The 23974-nt window shown below is 35.2% G+C and overlaps 2 protein-coding genes and 1 long non-coding RNA gene across 3 annotated transcripts; all 3 read left to right on the top strand.

Annotated features, from left to right (window-relative positions):
- Positions 1–1782: 1782 nt before the first annotated feature.
- On the top strand, positions 1783–22181 carry LOC120332205 (uncharacterized). The gene is made up of 17 exons (XM_078119405.1): positions 1783–1897; positions 2479–2674; positions 2801–2928; positions 3407–3439; positions 3707–3769; positions 4049–4129; positions 4392–4472; positions 5178–5303; positions 5588–5659; positions 5915–5977; positions 6079–6153; positions 6624–6692; positions 6937–6990; positions 7372–7413; positions 7569–7610; positions 21652–21838; positions 22069–22181. Exons 1-17 carry the CDS (start codon positions 1784–1786, stop codon positions 22104–22106), a joined length of 1464 nt encoding a protein of 487 aa, XP_077975531.1. The 5' UTR covers position 1783; the 3' UTR covers positions 22107–22181.
- Positions 7998–8513, top strand: LOC144431346 (uncharacterized). The gene is made up of 2 exons (XR_013479954.1): positions 7998–8166; positions 8398–8513. It is a non-coding gene; the product is annotated as an uncharacterized LOC144431346 (long non-coding RNA).
- LOC120332662 (uncharacterized) lies at positions 11302–21472 on the top strand. Its single transcript, XM_078119368.1, has 21 exons — positions 11302–11415; positions 12653–12751; positions 13357–13437; positions 13576–13658; positions 14067–14234; positions 14619–14883; positions 15407–15602; positions 15718–15845; positions 16343–16375; positions 16913–16993; positions 17256–17336; positions 18061–18186; positions 18463–18534; positions 19014–19094; positions 19611–19673; positions 19776–19850; positions 20319–20387; positions 20635–20688; positions 21066–21107; positions 21243–21284; positions 21389–21472. Exons 1-21 carry the CDS (start codon positions 11302–11304, stop codon positions 21470–21472), a joined length of 2037 nt encoding a protein of 678 aa, XP_077975494.1.
- Positions 22182–23974: the final 1793 nt, after the last annotated feature.

Here is a 23974-nt window from a genome sequence, read left to right as displayed (position 1 = left end):
CACAATGGCTACTATCGGACAAGAATTATGACAACCTAATTTACTATTGACACCGCTATATCGTGTTTCCCTGAAAATAAGATCGATGGCCTGAATTTTAAATATATATGATTTTAATATAAGCCCTACCCTTAATAAGACTTAAATTGAAATAAGACCCTGTCTTATTTTCGGGGAAACACGGTAGTATAAGACTACGGGTTTGATCTTTGAATGCTGTTAATCCCAGACCCGTTATCTAATCCATTATGCAAAAATTTCCACGGATTTGTGTTTCCCGGAATACGATATATTTCTACCTAAGTGACTTCCTGTATATAGCTTTTAGCGTTAAAAGAGTAACTTTCAAAACTATCATTTCTTTTGCTAGACATGCTCTCACTGCTGTAAAACTTCGACTGAAAACGGCGGTGACGAAGAAAGCTCCAGAGAAGTTCATAGTGGTGGAAAGGTAAACTCGTTATTTTATTATATTATTTGAAATAATATTGACATTTTAGGATTTCTGCGGATAAATGTAGTCCATATAATTTTCCTCTTATTACTGCCTACTTTCTATTCATCTTACTGTCTCGAATAACATTAATAGATTTCTTCAAAGACTTCTTCAAAGTCTGCAAATCATGACGATATTGGATCTCCGATGGTAGAAAAGCATCATTCTGGAATTGGGTAGCGTAAACTTTACTTGTGGTTAGGTCGTGAATGAGGAAGGAGATATTTTAGTTTAAACTTATTTAATGCGACCTTATAATGAAAAACTCAACGTCACAAAACGAAACTTCAAATTCATGTCAGGGTTAGGCAGTGTTAGAGGAAACCCAGGTCTTTGACTCGACACCATCTAAATGGGATGACTCGGACGCAATATCAACTAACGACCAATGATACTTAAATTGACTGCCTGACTCGACATTGGCATCGACTCGAGTGGTGGGGATTTCTACCTAACACTGTTGACAATAATCTTTGAAAACGCGATTGGTAGTTAACGTAGTTTTGTGCTTTTTATATCAACTGCAACATGGAGTAAGTTTCCAGATCTGAATGTTTCCTGAGAGAACAGATTTTATTTGCAGAAATAAATCGAATTCGAGTGTCCAACTGGACCCGAAAAAGACATTTGACAAGATTAGTACGATCAATGATAAAGAAACACTTTCTTATATCGATCATGAGCGATACAATGACGGAAAACGTGGCAACACTCTCCCACCTCTTGGAATTCCTGGCACTAAATCGCCAAGGTTATAAAAGTTTCTTTAAACCAGATCCGTCACGAGTCTGTTTTGACATTTTCATACATTAGCTATGCAGATAGAATTTCGACCAAAATATATTTCTTATTTTTTGACTCCATCAATATTTGCTTCTAAATACCCTTACTTTTGTTTTCTACATGTATTTGCGAAAATAATTGAGCTTCAGGTATCTTCCACTCATTAGAGACATGCAAAAATATCTATTGTACGCTATTCTACAAAATCCATGCAGAAATATCATTTTGAGTTTAAAAATTTATTTGTATATATTTATCACGTAATTGGCCATATCATATGTAATTCCATCGTATATTATTTGATAAATTTAGTCTCTTGTAGGAAGGTTAAAAATCACTCAATATTTTGCCAGGAACGTCGCCAGCGGAGGAAACGAAGAAATTTCGAAAGTTCATTCTAACGCTGATTCGCAGAAGGGAAGTCTTACCAAAGACAAATTCAAAGTTGTCAAAGAACTTTCAGATTCGAAATGTTCGAAAGATCAAGATTATGATGCGGCATCAATGTCTTTTCCACCTGTATTGACTGGAATATTGCCGCAGTCTGGTGACAAGTCTGTCGATATGGAAAGAAACGTTCCTTGTCAAGGAATGAGCAAAGAAATAAACGACAACATGGTACGTCGCAGATACTAAATTCCTGAAATTGTTGCCTAAACAGACCACTAATAATCTGAGAAATATTTATTCCGTTAAAAGTGCTAAGAAAGACTAGTTTTATTCTATTAGCATTTATGACTGAAAACTACGAAAATGCAAAGGTTTATTTCGGTGACATGTAGTCGGAGTTTGGAATGTTTTCATAGCGGTAATAGAAGTCAAAATTTTCTACAGATACTCGGAAAAAAATTATTTACGTTGACAGAGCGTTGCTAACACTATCAAAGAAGGCTTTCATATGCCTAAGTTTTTTTTCAAAATTTGATTTGCTCTGGTGTCCACAGCTGGAGAAGGAGTCCGAAATCGGAGTAAAAATATCTTTACCTAGGAGGCGTAAATTTTCCCTGATTCCACAGCCTTGGTTGTCCCTCGGATAAGACGATTCTAATAACCATTTTTGTAATCATTTTAACTCTATAGATCTATACTTCAACCTGCTGCTTGGGTATATAGCCTTGTTCAGGGCATTGGTTTAAAACAACAATAAAAATTTCATTTGGAAAGCGAATTATTTATCTAATTTATTTCTAATTTTGCAGATGAAATTCATGGAACAATTAGATGATCAGAAGAAATCATTGATTCGTGGTTTGGAATCAATTGCTTCGGCAAAATTATGGTTCGAAAAAAGTTTGGATTTTGTAAAAGAAAAACAGTCTCAAATGAATTTGAACATAAATGAAGATTCTGCTTTGTCGGGAACATCAACATCATCTGAAAATATTTGCAATAAAGGTAAGATGAAATCCTAAATCTTTTTTTTATATGCGATATATGTTATATGTACATAGCTAGTAAGTTCATTCAATATTTATATATATAAGATAATTGTCTTAATTAATTTGCGTAAAAATACTGCAGTTTCTCAATCGGGAGACTCGTTGAGCAACTTCAAAATTGACAACATGGCGGAAACAGAACAACAATTACATTCACTCATCAACACAGCTAAAAGATTGGAACAATTTGTAGCATCTTCAAAAATATGGGTAAGTACTATATGTTAGGTATAATATCTTTTCGACATTGTTCTACGTTCTATGTCTGACAACAGTGTATGAGTTGAATGAGGTTTTGCTCACATTATGTATGAATCATACTAAAATCTTGCTAACGGCCGAGTCATCTACACCTACCTACAGAAGCTACAGAATTTAGTAAAATGCTAAACGGTAAAATATGGTTGCTGTAGGTTACTTTCATACTCGTTGAAAAAGAGACACAATACAATTAATTTCACTTCGTAATATTGCCACTTTCATTGGGACGTTCTAATACGATTTCAGGATCAACCCAAGAGTCTTTTATTAATCTGACTTTGCATTATTACGAAGATATGTGACTTGGCATTTTTCGTAGCAGAAACCATGCTCATTCAGTTTTACAATCTTATGACATATCGGTGGCAGCTTATCTAGGGCGTTGCTCGGAGAATGTAATGAAGCATGTCATAACATTTTTTTGCAGACAATGGGGAAAGCAGATGACGTCAAACCCAAGGTATTGAAAAATATATTTTGATATAATCTTAATAAAATATTGTTTTGAATATGAGACAATGAAGTCACAATTTTTTCAAACTTATCGGAATCGTATTTTATATCTTGTGACGAACTTAATATCTTTCACGTAGTTAAAAACATTGAATCACATTTTAAACAAAATTTTCATTTGTTGACTTTAAGTTAAGAGCCCTGTATAAAACACACAGCCTGGCTAACAATCAAACCTCAAATATTGAAATGCATGTTAAACTTTATTTTTCAGAAACTTGATCAGAAATCAACTCAGACTAACAATCATACAGTTGGCAAACAAAAAGTTGAGAAGGTAGGTGTGAGTATATTTTTCTTCTAAAAATGTGATTTTGATTTTTTTTTTATCGCCAAATTATGTGAATGTGACTTCTAAAAGCTAAAGCTAAGAAGTGGGATATCTTTTCAAAAATTAGAAGCATAGAATGCTATAGAATCATGAAAATTAATACATCGGTTTAAATAATAATGTAACGACTCTATGAATCAATCTATTGTCACATTCGAATCCGCCAGAATTTGCGCACGCGGTAAAATTTCGTTCCTAACACACATGACTTCATTTTACTTGTAGGTAATTGACGAAAGTGCTCATTTGGTAACTGTACCTGGAAATATCGAAGCTGCAAGTACTCTGCCGACTAGCAATGCAAATGTAAGATGTTTTAATCGATGTCAATTCATATTTATACGAGGGAATGACGCCGACAAAGTATGAGACTGGGTGCCGCAGTCCGCAGTAATTCCAATTTGCTTCAGGGATTGACACTTTGGTATATCATTGCCTGCAACGTATAAAATAATATTACTTTAACGCGACACTACCCTTGTATCCTATATTGATCTAATAATAGATTATTAAATAACTGATTATCATCAAATCTGTATTTAACTAATCAATCATGTTTTGCTTTCAGGTAGCAGAGAACAAATCTTCTTTACAAGCTACGTCTCCAATTGGCGATGCTTTCAATACTGAGCTTACCAGCGATGCAAACGTACGATTTTTCTCTGTTTTCAGAATGCTAAATTCGAGGATGATTAGTAACAATAGAAAAGGCCATAAATGCAATATTAAATCTGTTTCTTTGTTACGAAACGACATAAATACATGCTTATTATATGGAATGGCACTGTCAATATTTGTAAAATTTAGCAAAATGATGGGCACATCCGTAGTATCTGAATCAAGATGGCTGACACCGGAACGTAGTAGGATTAGCCCAGTGACTCCCGTAGTATTTGTACCTGAAATTATGGCCTAACCCCAACCTGGTACACATACTACGTTCCGGTGTCCGCCATCTTGGTTCACATACTACGGAAGTAGCAAATGATCGAAGGTAATCTAACAATTGTGAATAAAGTGCACACTATTTTGCCAAAGTTTCCGTCGTCAAAATTTAGTTATTTTGGAGATCGAAGTTAATTTTTTCAACTTGACGTCAGAAGTCGCAGTCATTTTAAAACCACGAATCGAGTATTTGAGGCAGAGTCTGCGTTTGAAATGGTTCGCATTCGAGTGTCCAATAACGTTTTATTTTTGAAGTCATATCCCGAGTGACAAATTATGTGTTAATATGTTAGAGTGAACATATAAAATAGTGTAACTTGCTTTTCCGTTTTGATTATTTTGTCAAGCCTCGCGGGATAGTTTTCTAGCTCAAATTATTGCTATTTATTTTTAAAAATATGTTTTCCAGGTATCTCACACGACCGAGGTAAAACTACCGAAAAATGATCAGGTTACTTATGCAATAACTAAAAGAAGAGCATACGATCCTTTTTACGATGAACCGATATGCAAAGTGCGCCCACAATACACAATGGTATTCAGTGTTTGAATTTTTGTTTCTTGTTTGACGGTCATGATAAGTAGACATTGGTACGAACTTTGCGTTAGGCGCAATTTTAACAGCATTTAACTCAATAGACACAATATTGCGAATGGAAATTAGTAAGATCAGATGTTCATTGACTAAAAGTAAGGAATATTCATGATACGACAATTCCAAAATTAAACACAGGAGAATTACCTGATTATTCTTCACTATAACTTAAGCATAGCTGAGTAACCTGAGTTTATAATTCTTGTGATTGTAATTTCACACAGGGAAAGAAAAATGAAGTCAACGAAGCAGAATTTTCTTCCAATGGCAACTCGCGTTCTTTACCCAACAACAAGGTATTAAATAACGATGAATCCTCTTCTATAAAGGGACTGATTACTATGGGCAGGGGTATAATCACTTGGCTAACAGATACAGCCCCCGAAATCGTAATAGAACTAAAATAAGGAAAATCGGAATAAAATTATGGCCTAACCTTAACCTGTTACACACACTACGGGAGTACTTGTACGGTAGTAAGATAAACTAGATCCAATGGTTATTGCATGGTATACATAAATCCTTATGCAAAACCATACCCGTATTTTCAGAACGTCGAAGACAACCTCAATGTGGAAATGTCTTCCAAGGAAATATCACAAGTGGAAAAAGAGGTAAAATTGTACAAGTTTCAATAATGAATCATTACCGTCCCAAAATCGCTTAATTTTGAATTTATTTAATCTCAATAATCTCGTTCATGAATTACTTTCAGGTAGAAGAGAACAAATCTCCATTGCCATCGGCATCTCCAATTGGCGATACTGATGAGCTTGCCAGTGCTACAAATGTGAGTTTTTCTCCGTATTCGAAGAGCTGGACTTATTAAAAAGAGAGCGATTGAGTAATAACAATAGACAAAAGCCATAATTTAAATTTTATGCCTGTTTCAGATAGAGATGCATCTGCAACAATATGTGTAAACGTGCCGCCAATATCAATTGGTAAAATATTACGAAATTGCCTTCGCGTTGTTGGCATTTTGACTAAGCCCTGTTGGCAACTGTAGCATTTAAAAAACTAGTGCAGATTTAGGATTTTTTACAAAAAGCATAAGCGCGGCAGCTATAAACTCACTCACAAACTGTGTTTTGCCTGACTTTGCATTACTTGGTATTCAGTTTTTTGTGATGTTTATTTTCGTAATTCCGAACACTGTATAGCCTTGATAGACATTCCAATTTTAAACCGAAATTGCACGCAACACATTTTGCCTGAGCAGGATTTCTTAGTACGAGTATTGCATTTTGATTATTCTAGGAATCTCACGATGAGAAAGTAGATGAGAAAAAAATTAACGACACTCATCAAGATGATGAGACATCAAAGGTAAAATGTTTGAGTTTTATAAACAAATTGACGAGAAAAGTGATCAATTGACGAAAATTAACCCCTTACTTTTTGAAAACTCAGAATAGTTATCTTGATTCTTGCTACATCATCCTGGCATTATATACAAACGGATCCACATGAGGGATAAATAGTTGGTCCCACAGAAACCCAACAGATAGCACAGGTAAAAATTTACAGTTTTTAAATGCTCACATAAACATATTTTCATTGTTGTTTTCAGTCCAATGAGGAAAGTCAAAAACTGGGCGATGAAGATTGCGAAGATGATTACGAAGTAAATATTGAATTAACACTTTCATAAAAATCAGAATATGATTCTATGTACCATATGGTAGGATGTGGGATACCCAGGCGAATCATTACGTTTGCTTTACCAACCTGTCGCAGTGTACAAAATTTGAAGTTACAAAAGTTATCGTAGTCTAAATAGCGCTGTTGGCAGGCATAATCAAATGAAATTGAAAACAAACGATTCCTCGACAAAGTTATTCTAACTCCAGATTTAAACGTTGCAACTACTGCGAAAAAAGTATATCTGCGCTTCGAAGTCACATAAACGGAAATACGTACTTGTCCGAAAACTTATAAAGCCATATATTAAATTATATATGCTGAATTTATGAAATCTTAATAACTATACTTTTTGTCTACCCAGGATGATTTTGACAGCGATACTGACGAATCAAGTAAATCATCTGTAAGTTTATCTTCGTTTGTTTCATTCCAAATAAATTTTTAGCAATTCTCTGATATTGTCAGTGCAATGTAATTCAGTGTATTGATGTCAGTGTAATTCAATGTAGAGTATTAATATTAATAATACTCGACAAAAACATTATTTCTGATTTCCAGAATGAATTGCCAAGCGATGATGACCTCTCACCAAGTTCAGAGGTATGTTTCAATTTATATTTGTGAACTTAAACCTATTTGTACAGCACAGTTATGACTGCATATACTGCGGCTGAATTGCGACACATATATTATGTTTATCATGTTAAAAATCAGAAAAAAAGTGGATGGCTGAAATTTTTGGAAATGAACGATAATATCAGATATATATTGGAAGTTGAACCGGCGAATTAAATGATAGTTTAAAACAACTCAGCGATGGTTTAATGCTATTTTTGTACGAGACACTAAAAAGCCCCTCAAACGCGGAGTTCAATACTGTCAACTCTGTCGCGTCACGGCGATTTAACACCTTTAGATCTTTCTTTAATAATTAATAACGACAATTGTTAACAAATAGATTTTTCTCAGGATATTGATATCACAAAGATGGCGAATTATACCAGGCCAACCAATGCTGTTCCTGGAAAGTCCTGTCTTGCTCTTGTACCTTCCAGTGGTCGAAACAACGAGAACAAAAAGTCAGTCAGTTTCAGGGAGGCTCTAGAAGACGTTCGTTACTATAAAATAGACGATTGCCCTTCTAAAGCAGGGAAAGGTAATGGATATTCCTTACGCGTATCCACACCTATTATAAATTTTATTAACGTGAAAACAATTAAACAATAATTTTACAATTTTTGTCTGCTCACTTTCCGGTTTAATACAGTCGTAATGTTCGATTTACATCAGATTAAACAGCCGTTGTGATGTCATAGTAGAAATACAGTTATCAACATTGTTTTATAATAAATAATCCACTTTTACATCAAATTCTCTTTTTATTTAGGTTATTTCATGAGTCCTTTCCATTTGCAAGAACTATAACAAAGAAAACATAGACGAGGATTTGGAATGCAGTTTAAATTTATGGCTTATTCCTTTATAAAGAAAGAATTAAGGGAAAATCATATTAATAATTTTGTGCTATTCAGTAAAGTTGATAAAAATAAACAATATATTTTTTTATTGAATTTATCGATTTTGAAATAAAATATCTATTCAGCAGAAAGTTTTTTCATTATTAAACAGGACTGTCAAGCTCTGGCCAATATTTATGATGGAATAAGGACGAAAAATGTTGTTTATTTGACTTTATTACTGTTGCGCGCAACCTCCCATTTCATATAGGTTGCATCAAATTATGTTTTTTTTATGACAGATTTGAAGTTACGGTGAAAAGCTATTCGAACATTTATTGACTGAAGTTTTTTAACAGTATCACTGGTAAAATGCGTCAGTAAATGTTTGAAGTACCAGAATTATTACATTAAACATGGAAGTCTCACGAAGAAGCTACAAGCACCACAAAAAATTAGCTTTTTTTTCGAGGGACTTCTGTATACGCAATGGATCTTACCAACTCCGAACTCAACAACTACCACAAGAAAAGCATTTACAAGCTCCTTAAACACTGAGGCGCCAAAATTCGACTACGGAAATTTTCTGTGGTGTCTCCTTTCTCGTGATGCCCCAAGCACATGCTTATTTTGCATAATGGTTGATCCCAGCCCTGGATACAATTTACTTCTCGCCTTATTGGCTAAAATAGACCAATTTTTGTTGTTGTGAAAAATGAACGACATTCTGATGGATTTTTATTTACCTTTGGTTGACCGGATCCGTTCGAGTCCGAGGGGTCCAACAATTCTGTCACTCAGTCATTTTTTCACCAAACTGAAAATACACTTGACGAGAACAAAAACAGGAAACACACTAAAAGATGGCGTTTAACGGTGAAGGGACCCGCTCAAAGTTCGCAGGAAATTTAGGTCTATAGTTCTGGGCAGATAGAGAGGCTGATAAAGTGTAAAACCTATTCCTAAATGACCATCCGAACTAGAGTCTTATCGGCTTTCGGAATACGTATGAGAAATTGACTTTCCAGTGGGGCTGGGATCCCAAAAATTAACGATCCATAAATTTCCATTTTTCTAGTCCCGATCATGGAAAAACATTTAGACCAGGAATTCCAATAAGGTATTTTTGATTCCATTTTTGACTCACCAACGTTTTTGTAGTTGGGAGAATGTTTTACATATGATTTGCTTTATTTTAAAGGTTTCATCACTGGAGAAAGGAATATCCCACGATTTACACCAAGATACGATTTTAAAGGCTAGTATTCGACCAGTAGTTTTAAGCAGCGCACACGAAAGGTCCAAGCAGTCATTGATGCACGTAGTTTAAAACTAACGCAGCCCGTGAATTGTCGAAGTAATTACCCCAAAGGGTTGCCAAGCGTGACGTTGATAAAAAAATCTGCTGACCAAGGAATCTTCGTCAGTATCTGTGGCGCAAGGAAAGCGTAGAGGTGCGGTAATGCGGCGGTGGTAGAAGCAATGCAGGAGAGGGAAGTTAGAAAAAGATAAGGTTGATTGATAAAAAGGAGAGGAAAGTAAGACAAAGTAAATAGAACGAGAAAAAAAAGAGAATAAGGCACGGAGTGTTAATGAAGGGGTGGTGGAAGGAATGCATGAAGTCAGTGGGGCCGGATAAAAAAGAAGTGAGTGGTGGCGAATAAAAAGGAGAGGAAGGAAAGACGGAGACAGAGTACATGAAAAAGTTCGAACCCCCTAGAAAGAAGGGAAATTGTCAGAAGGAGACAAACATAATAGATAAAAAAAAGAGCGCACGGAGTGTTGTAATGCAGATGTGAGATAGGAAGAGAAGTTTCGGATAAAAAAAACAAAGCGTGGTACATAAAAACAGAGAGTGGCGGAGGAAATACAAGTGAGTGGTGGCGGATAAAAAGAGGAAACTAAGTAGCTATGAAAAAAGAAAAAAAAATGGGGGCCTTATGTTGTTTGTGCCTACCACAACCTCGCTAGCCGCGAGCAACTTTACCACCCCAGCGATTGCCGAGCCCTACCTCCTCGATCACAACTTAACAACTGTTGTCGCAAAATTTCTGTATTCCCACGAATGACGGAAAAAATAATCATAGCGAGTTCGATCCCAGCATATCATCTAAAATATTAAGATATAATATATCAAATGGACGTCAGGCAAAAAAAACTTGTCTTGTAAGACGATCCGACTATAAAATGCCCAGATGACACTCACATTTTGTGCGTGCTATGGAGTCTAAAAATGGAAATAAGTGAAACATCCAGCTTTTTAAACTAGTCAGTGAATAACCTGCTTGACATTTCCACCCGAAATTGGGAAGCATCCAAAGTTATTTCATTTGACGGTCATTTAATTCCAATTTATGAGAGTCGGTTGGTGGGCTTATGCGTACAATTTACCTACACAAGTAGCCGAGATATTCGCATTGGCGTCGGTTTGTCGGTTTTATTTCCTTAATTACAGTCTGTGAAACATGAATTACACCCTTTCCAAAGGAAGGTGGTATGTTCCGATGTAATGCAATAGATTGGGGTTAGGCCGGGCACGCACCGGAAGTAACACCGCTTACAAATCGGTTCAAAACGAATAAACTTCTTAATTGTATTATGACGTCATGAGTGACGGATGACATGGCGTAATCTGAAAATTTTCCACAAATTTCGTATTACATACATTTCGTGAATATGAACGAGATATCTTTGGTGTTCGGTCAATTACATTTTGAGCTATTATGACGTAACAAAGAAGATGTTTTACTGAATTAAATACCATTTTGCGCGAAAAAGCATTTGAGTTTAGCGTATTAAGATTTGTTCTATATGCGCTGATTTGACTATCAAAGATGCATATTAGGCAAAATAAAGTCGGTTTCACGACGGACCATGACGGCGAGGGACACAGGGTATCATGTGGCCGTAAGCGACGAGGCAGAAGATTTCGGAAATCTTCTCACCAGGTAAGTCACTCATTGAAATTTATTATTGAGATTTATCGCCATATAATTTCATGATCAAGTGTTGATTCAATTCTGTTTGGACTATGTGAAACCACCTAAGAAAACCGAGTTTTATATGTAAGACCTATAAATAATCCTATTCATGGTCCTATATGTTACTAAAAATATAAATACGAGAGGGTATCATCGCACCTGATTCCTGAATACCTAATTGGCCCATCGCTATAGCACATGGGAGCACAACATTTTTTGTGGGTGGGCCATATATACAACCTCAACGGCAACGGCACAATAATGCGAAAGGCGGCTCCCGCTTATCCCTTCAGGAATAAAGACAGGTTTAGAATTTAACGCAGCGATAAAGTCAAAAAATATTATGTATGTGAACATAAGATTAAGATTATAGCCTATGTCTGATAATGGAAAACCTGAGTGTTGACACAAGGGTCACACTAAATAGCTTGGCGGGCCGGCCCTCGGGATTCCTCACAATGGCAGCCTGCACTTCGAATATTCAAATAACTCTTCGATATATTACAAAAACAGAGGGAAGAGAAAAACTGTTTCGTAACCCTTAATTAACATGACCATGTCTGAAATAGTTCGAAATGGTCAACAAAAGAAGCTATTGTGTAGGTATAGCAAACTAGCGTAGGCATATATTCGCCTTTATGGCACGGTTGAATCTACTGCATTTGCGATATTTTTCGCTTCAATATGTCGGGACTTATTATAATATTTTTATAGAAATAAAATTTTTCTTTCGAGTCCGCATATGCAACAAATGGAAATAGTGTTATAATATGTTGACATGTTTATTATCTATATCTCCATCCGTACTGGGAGGCTGGGCACCAAGTAACTCGTTCCATATAGTTCCGCAATAGGTATGACCGGCTCTGTAAATCGCCTTAATCGATTCAAGTACGTTTGCGACGGAGGTGTACGGGCTTTATATTTACTATTTTTTTTTTATTTAAAGTTAGACTTTGAGTCAATCATAGGCCATACACGGAAATAGCGATGCTTATGTAAGCATCTCAAATATAAAAAAAATGGAGATTTCTGTCTACTAGTTGAGTTGGCATACATCGCCTCACCTATGTTGAACGAAACTGTATCGAACCGAGAATCATGTCAAACCCCGGCAGTTTCCAGCCTCTATGAGTTCATGTATGTATCTAAAAATGAAGGCAGGATACTTATTTTTGTACTAAATTTGATATCTTGTTTCCAGGAGCAGGATGAGGCTTCATCTTATTTGACTGCAGTACAATGCCTATATGCGTTTGCATCATGGTTTGGTCGGGGAGTAAGGAAGACGAACAAAATCTTGGTGAGACGTTTGATATTTCTTAATTTTGTTTTAAAATAAATTGATTACAATGGCTTACATCGGACAAGAATTATGACATTAACTTTAAAGTGATTTTGATTTTAATATAAGCGTACCCTTAATAAGACGTAGTCAAAAATGCAAGATTTTTTTTTTGACCCAGTCCTAGTAATCTCTCCTACACGTTTCGAATGATTGATATACTATGTTATGCAGTTATTTTGAATAAAAACGTGTTATTTATAAGTAAATAGATATAGGTTTTCATATTTTGTATATTTGAAAACCTCGTAATTCTCTGCTTTGTAATTTTGTTTTTGATAACTGGAAATTTAAGACATCCCCCGAAAATAAGTCCTAATGTTATTTTTCGGGGGAAAATTGAAATAAGACCCCGTCTTATTTTCGGGGAAACACGGTAGTATAAGATTACGGGTTTGATCCTTGAATGCTGTTAATCACAGACCCTTTATCTAATCCATTATGCAAAAACTTCCACGGATTTATGTTTCCCGGAATACGATATATTTCTACCTAAGTGACTTCCTGTATATAGCTTTTAGCGTTAAAAGAGTAACTTTCAAAACTATCATTTCTTTTGCTAGACATTCTCTCACTGCTGTAAAACTTCGACTGAAAACGGCGGTGACGAGGAAAGCTCCAGAGAAGTTCATAGTGGTGGAAAGGTAAACTCGTTATTTTATTATATTATTTGAAATAATATTGACATTTTAGGATTTCTGCGGATAAATGTAGTCCATATAATTTTCCTCTTATTACTGCCTACTTTCTATTCATCTTACTGTCTCGAATAACATTAATAGATTTCTTCAAAGACTTCTTCAAAGTCTGCAAATCATGACGATATTGGATCTCCGATGGTAGAAAAGCATCATTCTGGAATTGGGTAGCGTAAACTTTACTTGTGGTTAGGTCGTGAATGAGGAAGGAGATATTTTAGTTTAAACTTATTTAATGCGACCTTATAATGAAAAACTCAACGTCACAAAACGAAACTTCAAATTCATGTCAGGGTTAGGCAGTGTTAGAGGAAACCCAGGTCTTTGACTCGACACCATCTAAATGGGATGACTCGGACGCGATATCAACTAACGACCAATGATACTTAAATTGACTGCCTGACTCGACATTGGCATCGACTCGAGTGGTGGGGATTTCTACCTAACACTGTTGACATTAATCTTTGAAAACGCGATTGGTAGTTAACGTAGTTTTGTGCTTTTTATATCAACTGCAAACATGGAGTAAGTTTCCAGATTTGAATGTTTCCTGAGAGAACAGATTTTATTTGCAGAAATAAATCGAATTCGAGTGTCCAACTGGACCCGAAAAAGGCATTTGACAAGATTAGTACAATCAATGATAAAGAAACACTTTCTTATATCGATCATGAGCGATACAATGACGGAAAACGTGGCAACGCTCTCCCACCTCTTGGAATTCCTGGCACTAAATCGCCAAGGTTATAAAAGTTTCTTTAAACCAGATCCGTCACGAGTCTGTTTTGACATTTTCATACATTAGCTATGCAGATAGAATTTTGACCAAAATGTATTTCTTATTTTTTGACTCCATCAATAATTGCTTCTAAATAACCTTAATTTTGTTTTCTACATGTATTTGCGTAAATAATTGAGCTTCAGGTATCTTCCACTCATTAGAGACATGCAAAAATATCTATTGTACGCTATTCTACAAAATCCATGCAGAAATATCATTTTGAGTTTAAAAATTTATTTGTTTATATTTATCACGTAATTGGCCATATCATATGTAATTCCATCGTATATTATTTGATAAATGTAGGCTCTTGTAGGAAGGTTAAAAACACTCAATATTTCGCCAGGAACGTCGCCAGCGGAGGAAACGGAGAAACTTCGAAAGTTCATTCTAACGCTGATTCGCAGAAGGGAAGTCTTACCAAAGACAAAGTCAAAGTTGTCAAAGAACTTTCAGATTCGAAAAGTCCAAAAGATCAAGATCATGATGCGACATCAATGTCTTTTCCACCTGTATTGACTGGAATATTGCCGCAGTCTGGTGACAAGTCTGTCGATATGGGAAGAAACGTTCCTTGTCAAGGAATGAGCAAAAAAATAGACGACAACATGGTACGTCGGAAGATACTAAATCCCTGAAATTGTTGCCTAAACAGACCACTAATAATCTGAGAAATATTTATTCCGTTTGAAGTGCTAAGAAAGACTAGTTTTATTCTATTAGCATTTCTGACTGAAAACTACGAAAATGCAACGGTTTATTTCGGTGACATGTAGTCGGAGTTTGGAATGTTTTCATAGCGATAATAGAAGTCTAAATTTTCTACAGATACTCGTAAAGTTTTTAATCAAAATTTAATTGCTTCGGGTGTTCTCAGTTGGAGAAGGAGTCCGAATCGAAGTAAAAATTTCTTTAACTAGGAGGAATAAATTTTCCTTGATTCCACAGCCTTGGTTGTTTCTCTGTTATGACGATTCTAATAACCATCTTTGTAATCATTCTTAACCCTTATAGATCTACACTTCAACCTGCTGCTTGGGTATATAGCCTTGTTCAGGGCATTGGTTTAAAAACAACCAAAAAAAAATCATTTGGAAAGTGAATTATTTATCTCATTTATTGCTAATTTTGCAGATAAAATTCATGGAACAATTAGATGATCAGAAGAAATCATTGATTCGTGGTTTGGAATCAATTGCTTCGGCAAAATTATGGTTCGAAAAAAGTTTGGATTTTGTAAAAGAAAAACAGTCTCAAATGAATTTGAACATAAATGAAGATTCTGCTTTGTCGGGAAGATCAACATCATCTGAAAATATTTGCAATAAAGGTAATGTGAAATTCTAAATCTTTTTTTTTATATATGCGATATTATATGTAGCCACAGGAGGCAAGTTCATTTAATATATAAAATAATTGTCTTAATTTGCGTTAAAATACTGCAGTTTCTCAATCTGGAGACTCCTTGAGCAACTTCAAAATTGACAACATAGCGGAAACAGAACAACAATTACAATCACTCATCAACACAGCTAATCGATTGGAACAATTTGTAGCCTCTTCAAAAATATGGGTAAGTCATGTGTATTAGCTATAATTACAACTTTGTGACATTGTTCTACGTTCTACGTCTAACAACAGTGTATCAGTTAAATGAGATTTTGCTCACCGTATGTATGGATCCTTCTACGATCTTGCTAACGGCCGAGTCTACATCTACACCTACCTACAGAAGCTACAGAATTTAGTAAAATGCTAAACGGTAAAATATGGTTGCTGTAGGTTACTTTCATACTCGTTGGAAAAGAGACACAATACAATTAATTACACTTCGTAATATTGCCACTTCCATTGGGACGTTCTAATACGATTTCAGGGTCAACCCAAGAGTCTTTTATTAAGCTAACTTTACATTATTACGAAGAGATGTGACTTGGCATTTTTCTTAGCAAATACTATACTCATTCAGTTTTTCCAATGCATACCATCTTATCACATATCAGTGGCAGGTTATCTAGGCCGTCGCTCGGAGAATGTAATTAAGCATGTCATATTTAACATTTTTTGCAGACGATGGGGAAAGCAGATGACGTCAAACCCAAGGTATCGAAAAATATATTTTAATATAATCTTAATCAAATATTGTTTTGAATATGAGACACTAAAGTCACAATTTTTTCAAACTCATCGGAGTCGTATTTTATATCTTGCGACGAACTTAATATCCTTCACGTAGTTAAAAACATTGAATCACATTTTAAACAAAATTTTTTATTTGTTGACTCCAAGTTAAAAGCCCTGTATAAAACACACAGCCTGGCTAACAATCAAACCTCAAATATTGGAATGCATGTTGAGAAGGTAGGTGTGAGTATATTTTTCTTCTAAAAATGTGATTTTCATTTTTTTTTTATCGCCAAATTATGTGAATGTGACTTCTAAAAGCTAAAGCTAAGAAGTAGGATCTCTTTCCAAAAATTAGAAGCATAGAATGCTATAGAATCATGAAAATTAATACATCGGTTTAAATGATAATGTAACGACTCTATGAATCAATCTATTGTCACATTCGAATCCGCCAGAATTTGCGCACGCGGTAAAATTTCGTTCCTAACACACATGACTACATTTTACTTGTAGGTAATTGACGAAAGTGCTCATTTGGTAACTGTACCTGGAAATATCGAAGCTACAAGTACTCTGTCGACTAGCAATGCAAATGTAAGATGTTTTAATCGATGTCAATTCATATTTATAGGAGGGGATGACGCCGACAAAGTATGAGACTGGGTGCCGCAGTCCGCAGTAATTCCAATTTGCTTCAGGGATTGACACTTTGGTATATCATTGCCAGCAACGTATAAAATAATATTCCTTTAACGCGACACTACCCTTGTATCCTATATTGATCTAATAATAGATTATTGAATAACTGATTATCATCAAATCTGTATGTAACTAATCATTCATATTTTGCTTTCAGGTAGCAGAGAACAAATCTCCTTTACAAGCTACGTCTCCAATTGGCGATGCTTCCAATACTGAGCTTACCAGCGATGCAAACGTACGATTTTTCTCTGTTTTCAAAATGCTAAATTCGAGGATGATTAGTAACAATAGAAAAGGCCATAAGTGCAATATTAATTTTGTTTCTTTGTTACGAAACGACATATATACATGCTTATTATATGGAATGGCACTGTCAATATTTGTAAAATTTAGCAAAATGATGGGCACATCCGTAGTATCTGAACCAAGATGGCTGACACCGGAACGTAGTAGGACTAGCCAAGTGACTCCCGTAGTATTTGTACCTAAAATTATGGCCTAACCCCAACCTGGTACACATACTACGTTCCGGTGTCCGCCATCTTGGTTCACATACTACGGAAGTACCAAATGATCGAAGGTAATCTAACAATTGTGAATAAAGTGCACACTATTTTGCCAAAGTTTCCGTCGTCGAAATTTAGTTATTTTGGAGATCGAAGTTAATTTTTTCAACTTGACGTCAGAAGTCGCAGTCATTTTAAAACCACGAATCGAGTATTTGAGGCAGAGTCTGCGTTTGAAATGGTTCGCATTCGAGTGTCCAATAACGTTTTATTTTTGAAGTCATATCCCGAGTGACAAATTATGTGTTAATATGTTAGAGTGAACATATAAAATGCAACTCGTATTAGAAAATAGTGTAACTTGCTTTTCCGTTTTGATTATTTTGTCAAGCCTCGCGGGATAGTTTTCTAGCTCAAATTATTGCTATTTATTTTTAAAAATATGTTTTCCAGGTATCTCACACGACCGAGGTAAAACTACCGGAAAATGATCAAGTTACTTATGCAATAACTAAAAGAAGAGCATACGATCCTTTTTACGATGAACCGATATGCAAAGTGCGCCCACAATACACAATGGTATTCAGTGTTTTGAATTTTCGTTTCTTGATTGACGGTCATGATAAGTAGACATTCGTACGAACGTTGCGTTAGGCGCAATTTTAACAGCATTTAACTCAATAGAAACAATATTGCGAATGGAAATTAGTAAGATCAGACGTTCATTGACTAAAAGTAAGGAATATTCATGATACGACAATTCCAAAATTAAACACAGGAGAATTATCTGGTTATTCTTCACTATAACTTAAGCATAGCTGAGTTTATAATTCTTGTGATTGTAATTTCACACAGGGAAAGAAAAATGAAGTCAACAAAGCAGAATTTTCTTCCAATGGCAACTCGCGTTCTTTACCCAACAACAAGGTATTAAATAACGATGAATCCTCTTCTATAGTCCGAGCCAAAATGCAAAACCTTTGAGACTTACCGCAACGTTTAAAATTCTTTTATTGCTGGTAAATGTAGACTGTATAGATAGATTATAGAAAGTTGGTATACCCCAGTATGTAACCTATGATGATATATTTATCCAAGGCGCTCCAGAAGTATGTGTACCAATATGAAACTAATTTTGTTCGCCTACTTCACATTAAGTTGTGTAGAAGAACTGAAACCTATTCGCAGGGGGTATACTCACTTGGCTAACACAGAAAGTCCCGAACTCGTAATAGAACTAAACTAAGGAGGATCGGAAAAAAAATATGGCTTAACCCTAACCTGGTACACATACTACACAAGTATCATTGTTATGAAACATTTACATTCTTGGTAACGTTCCAGTCATTTAATCGTGCAATCATCCGACAAAGTTTCTATCACTCATGATCGTATTTTACCTCTAGATAACTGACGACAAAGCTCCGATAGAAACTCCATTTCCAATTGAAGATTCTAACAATACTTTGCTGACTGGCAAAGCTAACGTAAAATTTGTTCTCGATATTTCAATTCATATTCATATAATGTAGAATAGGCTGAAGTCATTCACGATTTACCTTAGTGATTGAGTCGACTCGAGACGAAGATGACCTGACTCGGGGTTTAGGACCCATTACTGGTCCCGTAAGACGAAGACTGAAATATAGCTAACTACGGTTTTCCTACGGCAATTGGTCGTGGATGAGTATGGGATTAGGTGCAGTAGCGCTCCAGAAATGTGTGTATCAATATGGAGGTAACTAATTTTGTTCGCGTATTTTACATCAAGTTGTGTAAAGGGACTGATTACTATGGGCAGGGGTATAATCACTTGGCTAACAGATACAGCCCCCGAAATCGTAATAGAACTAAAATAAAGAAAATCGGAATAAAATTATGGCCTAACCTTAACCTGTTACACACACTACGGGAGTACTTGTACGGTAGTAAAATAAACTAGATCCAATGGTTATTGCATGGTATACATAAATCCTTATGCAAAACCATACTCGTATTTTTAGAACGTCGAAGACAACCTCAATGTGGAAATGTCTTCCAAGGAAATATCACAAATGGAAAAAGAGGTAAAATTGTACAAGTTTTCAATAATGAACCATTACCGTCCCAAAATCGCTTAATTTTTAATTTATTTAATCTCAATAATCTCGTTCATGAATTACTTTCAGGTAGAAGAGAACAAATCTCCATTGCCATCGGCATCTCCAATTGGCGATACTGATGAGCTTGCCAGTGCTACAAATGTGAGTTTTTCTCCGTATTCGAAATGCTGGACTTATTAAAAAGAGAGCGATTGAGTAATAACAATAGACAAAAGCCATAATTTAAATTTTATGCCTGTTTCAGATAGAGATGCATCTGCAACAATATGTGTAAACGTGCCGCCAATATCAATTGGTAAAATATTACGAAATTGCCTTTGCGTTCTTGGCATTTTGACTGAGCCCTGTTGGCAACTGTAGCACTTAAAACTAGTGCAGATTTGGGATTTTTTACAAAAAGCATAAGCGCGGCAGCTATAAACTCACTCACAAATTGTGTTTTGCCTGACTTTGCATTACTTAGTATTCAGTTTTTTGTGATGTTTATTTTCGTAATTCCGAACACTGTATAGCCTTGGTAGACATTTCAATTTTAAACCTAAATTGCACGCAACACATTTTGCCTGAGCAGGATTTCTTAGTACGAGTATTGCATTTTGATTATTCTAGGAATCTCACGATGAGAAAGTAGAAGAGAAAAAAATTAACGACACTCATCAAGATGATGAGAAATCAAAGGTAATATGTTTGTTAAGTTTTATAAACAAATTGACGAGAAAAGTGAGCAATTGACGAAAATTAACCCCTTACTTTTTGAAAACTCAGAATAGTTATCTTGATTCTTGCTACAGCATCCTGGCATTATATGCACACGGATCCACATGAGGGATAAATAGTTGGTCCCACAGAAACCCAACAGATAGCACAGGTAAAAATTTACAGTTTTTAAATGCTCACATAAACATATTTTTATTGTTGTTTTCAGTCCAATGAGGAAAGTCAAAAACTGGGCGATGAAGATTGCGAAGATGATTACGAAGTAAATATTGAATTAACACTTTCATAAAAATCAGGATATGATTCTATGTAACATATGGTAGGATGTGGGATACCCAGGCGAATCATTACGTTTGCTTTACCAACCTGTCGCAGTGTACAAAATTTGAAGTTACAAAAGTTATCGGAGTCTAAATAGCGCTGTTGGCATAATCAAATGAAATTGAAAACAAACGATTCCCCGACAAAGTTATTCTAACTCCAGATTTAAACGTTGCAACTACTGCGAAAAAAGTATATCTGCGCTTCGAAGTCACATAAACGGAAATACGTACTTGTCCAAAAACTTATAAAGCCATATATTATATTATATAAGCTGAATTTATGAAATCTTAATAACTATACTTTTTGTCAACCCAGGATGATTTTGACAGCGATACTGACGAATCAAGTAAATCATCTGTAAGTTTATATTTGTTTGTTTCATTCCAAATAAATTTCTAGCAATTCTCTGATATTGTCAGTGTAATGTAATTCAGTGAATGTAGAGTATTACTATTAATAATACTCGACAAAAACATTATTTTTGATTTCCAGAATGAATTGCCAAGCGATGATGAACTCTCACCAAGTGCAGAGGTATGTTTCAATTTATATTTGTTATTTGAAACTATTTGTATAGCACAATTGTGACTGCATATACTGCGGTCGTGAATTGCGACACATATGTTTATCATGTCAAGAATTATAAGGGAGGTGGATGGCTGAAATTTTTGGAAATAAAATATAATATCAGATATATATTGGAAGTTGAACCGGCGAATTAACTGATAGTTTAAAACTGCTTAGCGATGGTTTAATGCTATGTTTGGACGAGACACCAAAAAGCCCCTCAAACGCGGAATTCAATACTGTAAACTCTGTCGCGTCACGGCGATTTAACATCTTTAGATCTTTCGCAATAAATTAATAACGACAATTGTTAACGAATATATATTTTTTTAAGGATGTTGAAATCACAAAGATGGCGAAATATATCAAACCAAACAATGCTTTTCCTGGAAAGTCCTGTCTTGCTCTTGTACCTTCCAGTGGTCGAAACAACGAGATCAAAAAGGCAGTCAGTTTCAGGGAGGCTCTAGAAGACATTCGTTACTATAAAATAGACGATTGCCCTTCTAAAGCAGGGAAAGGTAATACATATTTCTTACGCGTATCCGCACCTATTATAAATTTTATTGACGTAAAACAATTAAACAATACTTTTACAATTTTTGTCTGCTCACTTTCCGGTTTAATACAGTCGTAATGTGCTTTTTGCGTCAGATTAAACAGCCGTTGTGATGTCATAGTAAAAATACAGTTATCAACGGTATTTTATAATAAATAATCCACTTTTACATCAAATTCTCTATTTATTTAGGTTATTTCATGAGTCCTTTCCGTTTGCAAGAACTGTAACAAAGAAAACATAGACGAGGATTTAAAATGCAATTTAAATTTTGCGGCAGATTTTTTAAATAAAGGAAGAATTACTGAAAATTATATTCTTAATTGTAATTTTTAGTGAAATTGTATTGAATTTATTGATATCAAATAAAATATCTATTTAGTAGAAAGATTTTCTCGTTTTTAAACAGGGCTGTAAAGCTCTGGCTATTTTTTATGGTGGAATAATGATCACTTTAAAAAGTTGTTTATTTAACTTTATTACTGTTATGCGCAACCACCTTTTCATATTGGTTGCATCAAATTGTGCTCTTTTAAGGTATTTGAAGTTACGGTGAAATGATATTCAAACATATAACGACTGACGATGTTTAACAGTATTACAGTTACGGTGAAATGCTATTTAAACATTTAATAATAAACGTTTTTAACAGTATCTTTGTTAAAAGCGTCGGTCGTTAAATGAATCAGGTACCATTTCAGCGTAACTTCAAAACTGTTAAAAACTGAAACGGTCGTCAGATCAATTCGAATTATTTCATTAAACACCGAGGCGCCAAAGTTCGACTATGGCAATTTCTTTGGTGTCCCCTTTCTCTTGATGCCATTAGGCTAAGCACATGCTTAATGGGTGATTCAGCCCATGATACAATTTCCTTCTCGTCATATTGGCGAAAATGAAGAAATTTTTTGTTGTGAAAAAGGAATGACATTCTGATGGCTTTTATTTACCTCAAATTAAACGGATCCGATTGAGTTCGATGGGTTCAACAAATCTGCAGTCAATTGTTTATTTTTTTGCCATACTGGAAATACAAAACAAAAACTAGAAACACACATAAAATGTCATTTCACGGTGAAGGGACCCGCTCAAAGTTCGCAGAAAATTTAGGTCTATAGTTTTGGGCAGATAGAGAGGCTGATAAAGAGTATTACCTATTCCCCATATTTGGAGTCGGGATCCCAAAAATTCACGATTCATAAATTTTGTCCCATTTTTCTAGTCCCGATCAGGGAATACCATTTATGAAAATCCTGGTATTTCAATAAGGTATTTTTGCGGTGGTTATGCTGATTTTGGAATATTTTTTATTTGGTTTATTTTTTGATATATGATTTAACTTTCCGTTTTACTACTGTTGTGTTCAACTTTTGCTGTGCATTTATCTCTGTACTTCCACTACGCTATCCCCAAGTAAATGATAACATTTTCCCGATTTAAAAGAAGGATGCCAAACAATACGACCTAATCCGACACCACCCAAATGTAACAATGCGCGGCAATTAAGCAAGCGAGATAACGATAAATAATGTAAAAGATAAAATAAATAAATAAAAAAAGATTGTAAAGATGATCTAAGACAAGTCATAGGTTCTCAAAGTGCTCCGTACGGAGCCCCGGGGCTCCGCGAGCTATTCGATTTCTTTTCAAAATACTGACTTGGCTAATTTTGTAACTGTTCAAAGAAGCAATAACAGCTTTGATAATATTCGACACAATATAGCCTCGAAATATGGCAAAGAGGCGGAATTAAAAAATGACATTATTTATGAGCTGGAGCGCAGCCAGGCTTCTTAAGAGACGATGGGGATGAAATCGGAAATTTTCGCGCAACATTCTTCACGATCAAAAAGAAAAACGGATTAAGTTGCGTAAAATATTCAATCCATGACCGATGCGAGCATTTAACGTGTCTCGTCGTTATAATGTAATTGTGCTCATCGTTACTCCCGTTTCATTCGAGATTACTATTAAGATTACTAAAATAAAAGGTTTTACTATTCTAAAATAACATAAAATACTTGATAACATGCCAACTATAAATAAATTGGGTCGTATTTTTGCGATCTTGGGATTTGTCAAACTTGATTTGTTCTTT

This window comes from Styela clava, chromosome 13 (assembly GCF_964204865.1).
Source record: "Styela clava chromosome 13, kaStyClav1.hap1.2, whole genome shotgun sequence".
NCBI lineage: Eukaryota > Metazoa > Chordata > Ascidiacea > Stolidobranchia > Styelidae > Styela > Styela clava.
Note: the sequence above shows the minus strand (reverse complement) of the source record. Positions and strands in the feature narration are given on the sequence as shown.

Coding starts and splice junctions, on each gene's coding strand:
- LOC120332662 (XM_078119368.1), top strand. CDS start 11,302: ATGCATATTAGGCAAAATAAAGTCGGTTTCACGACGGACCATGACGGC. Junction 15,603..15,717: donor TGAAAATATTTGCAATAAAG/GTAATGTGAAAT, acceptor AAAATACTGCAG/TTTCTCAATCTGGAGACTCC. Junction 20,388..20,634: donor AAGATGATGAGAAATCAAAG/GTAATATGTTTG, acceptor TGTTGTTTTCAG/TCCAATGAGGAAAGTCAAAA.
- LOC120332205 (XM_078119405.1), top strand. CDS start 1,784: ATGTCTTTTCCACCTGTATTGACTGGAATATTGCCGCAGTCTGGTGAC. Junction 6,154..6,623: donor AGCTTGCCAGTGCTACAAAT/GTGAGTTTTTCT, acceptor TGATTATTCTAG/GAATCTCACGATGAGAAAGT. Junction 21,839..22,068: donor CCCTTCTAAAGCAGGGAAAG/GTAATACATATT, acceptor CTATTTATTTAG/GTTATTTCATGAGTCCTTTC.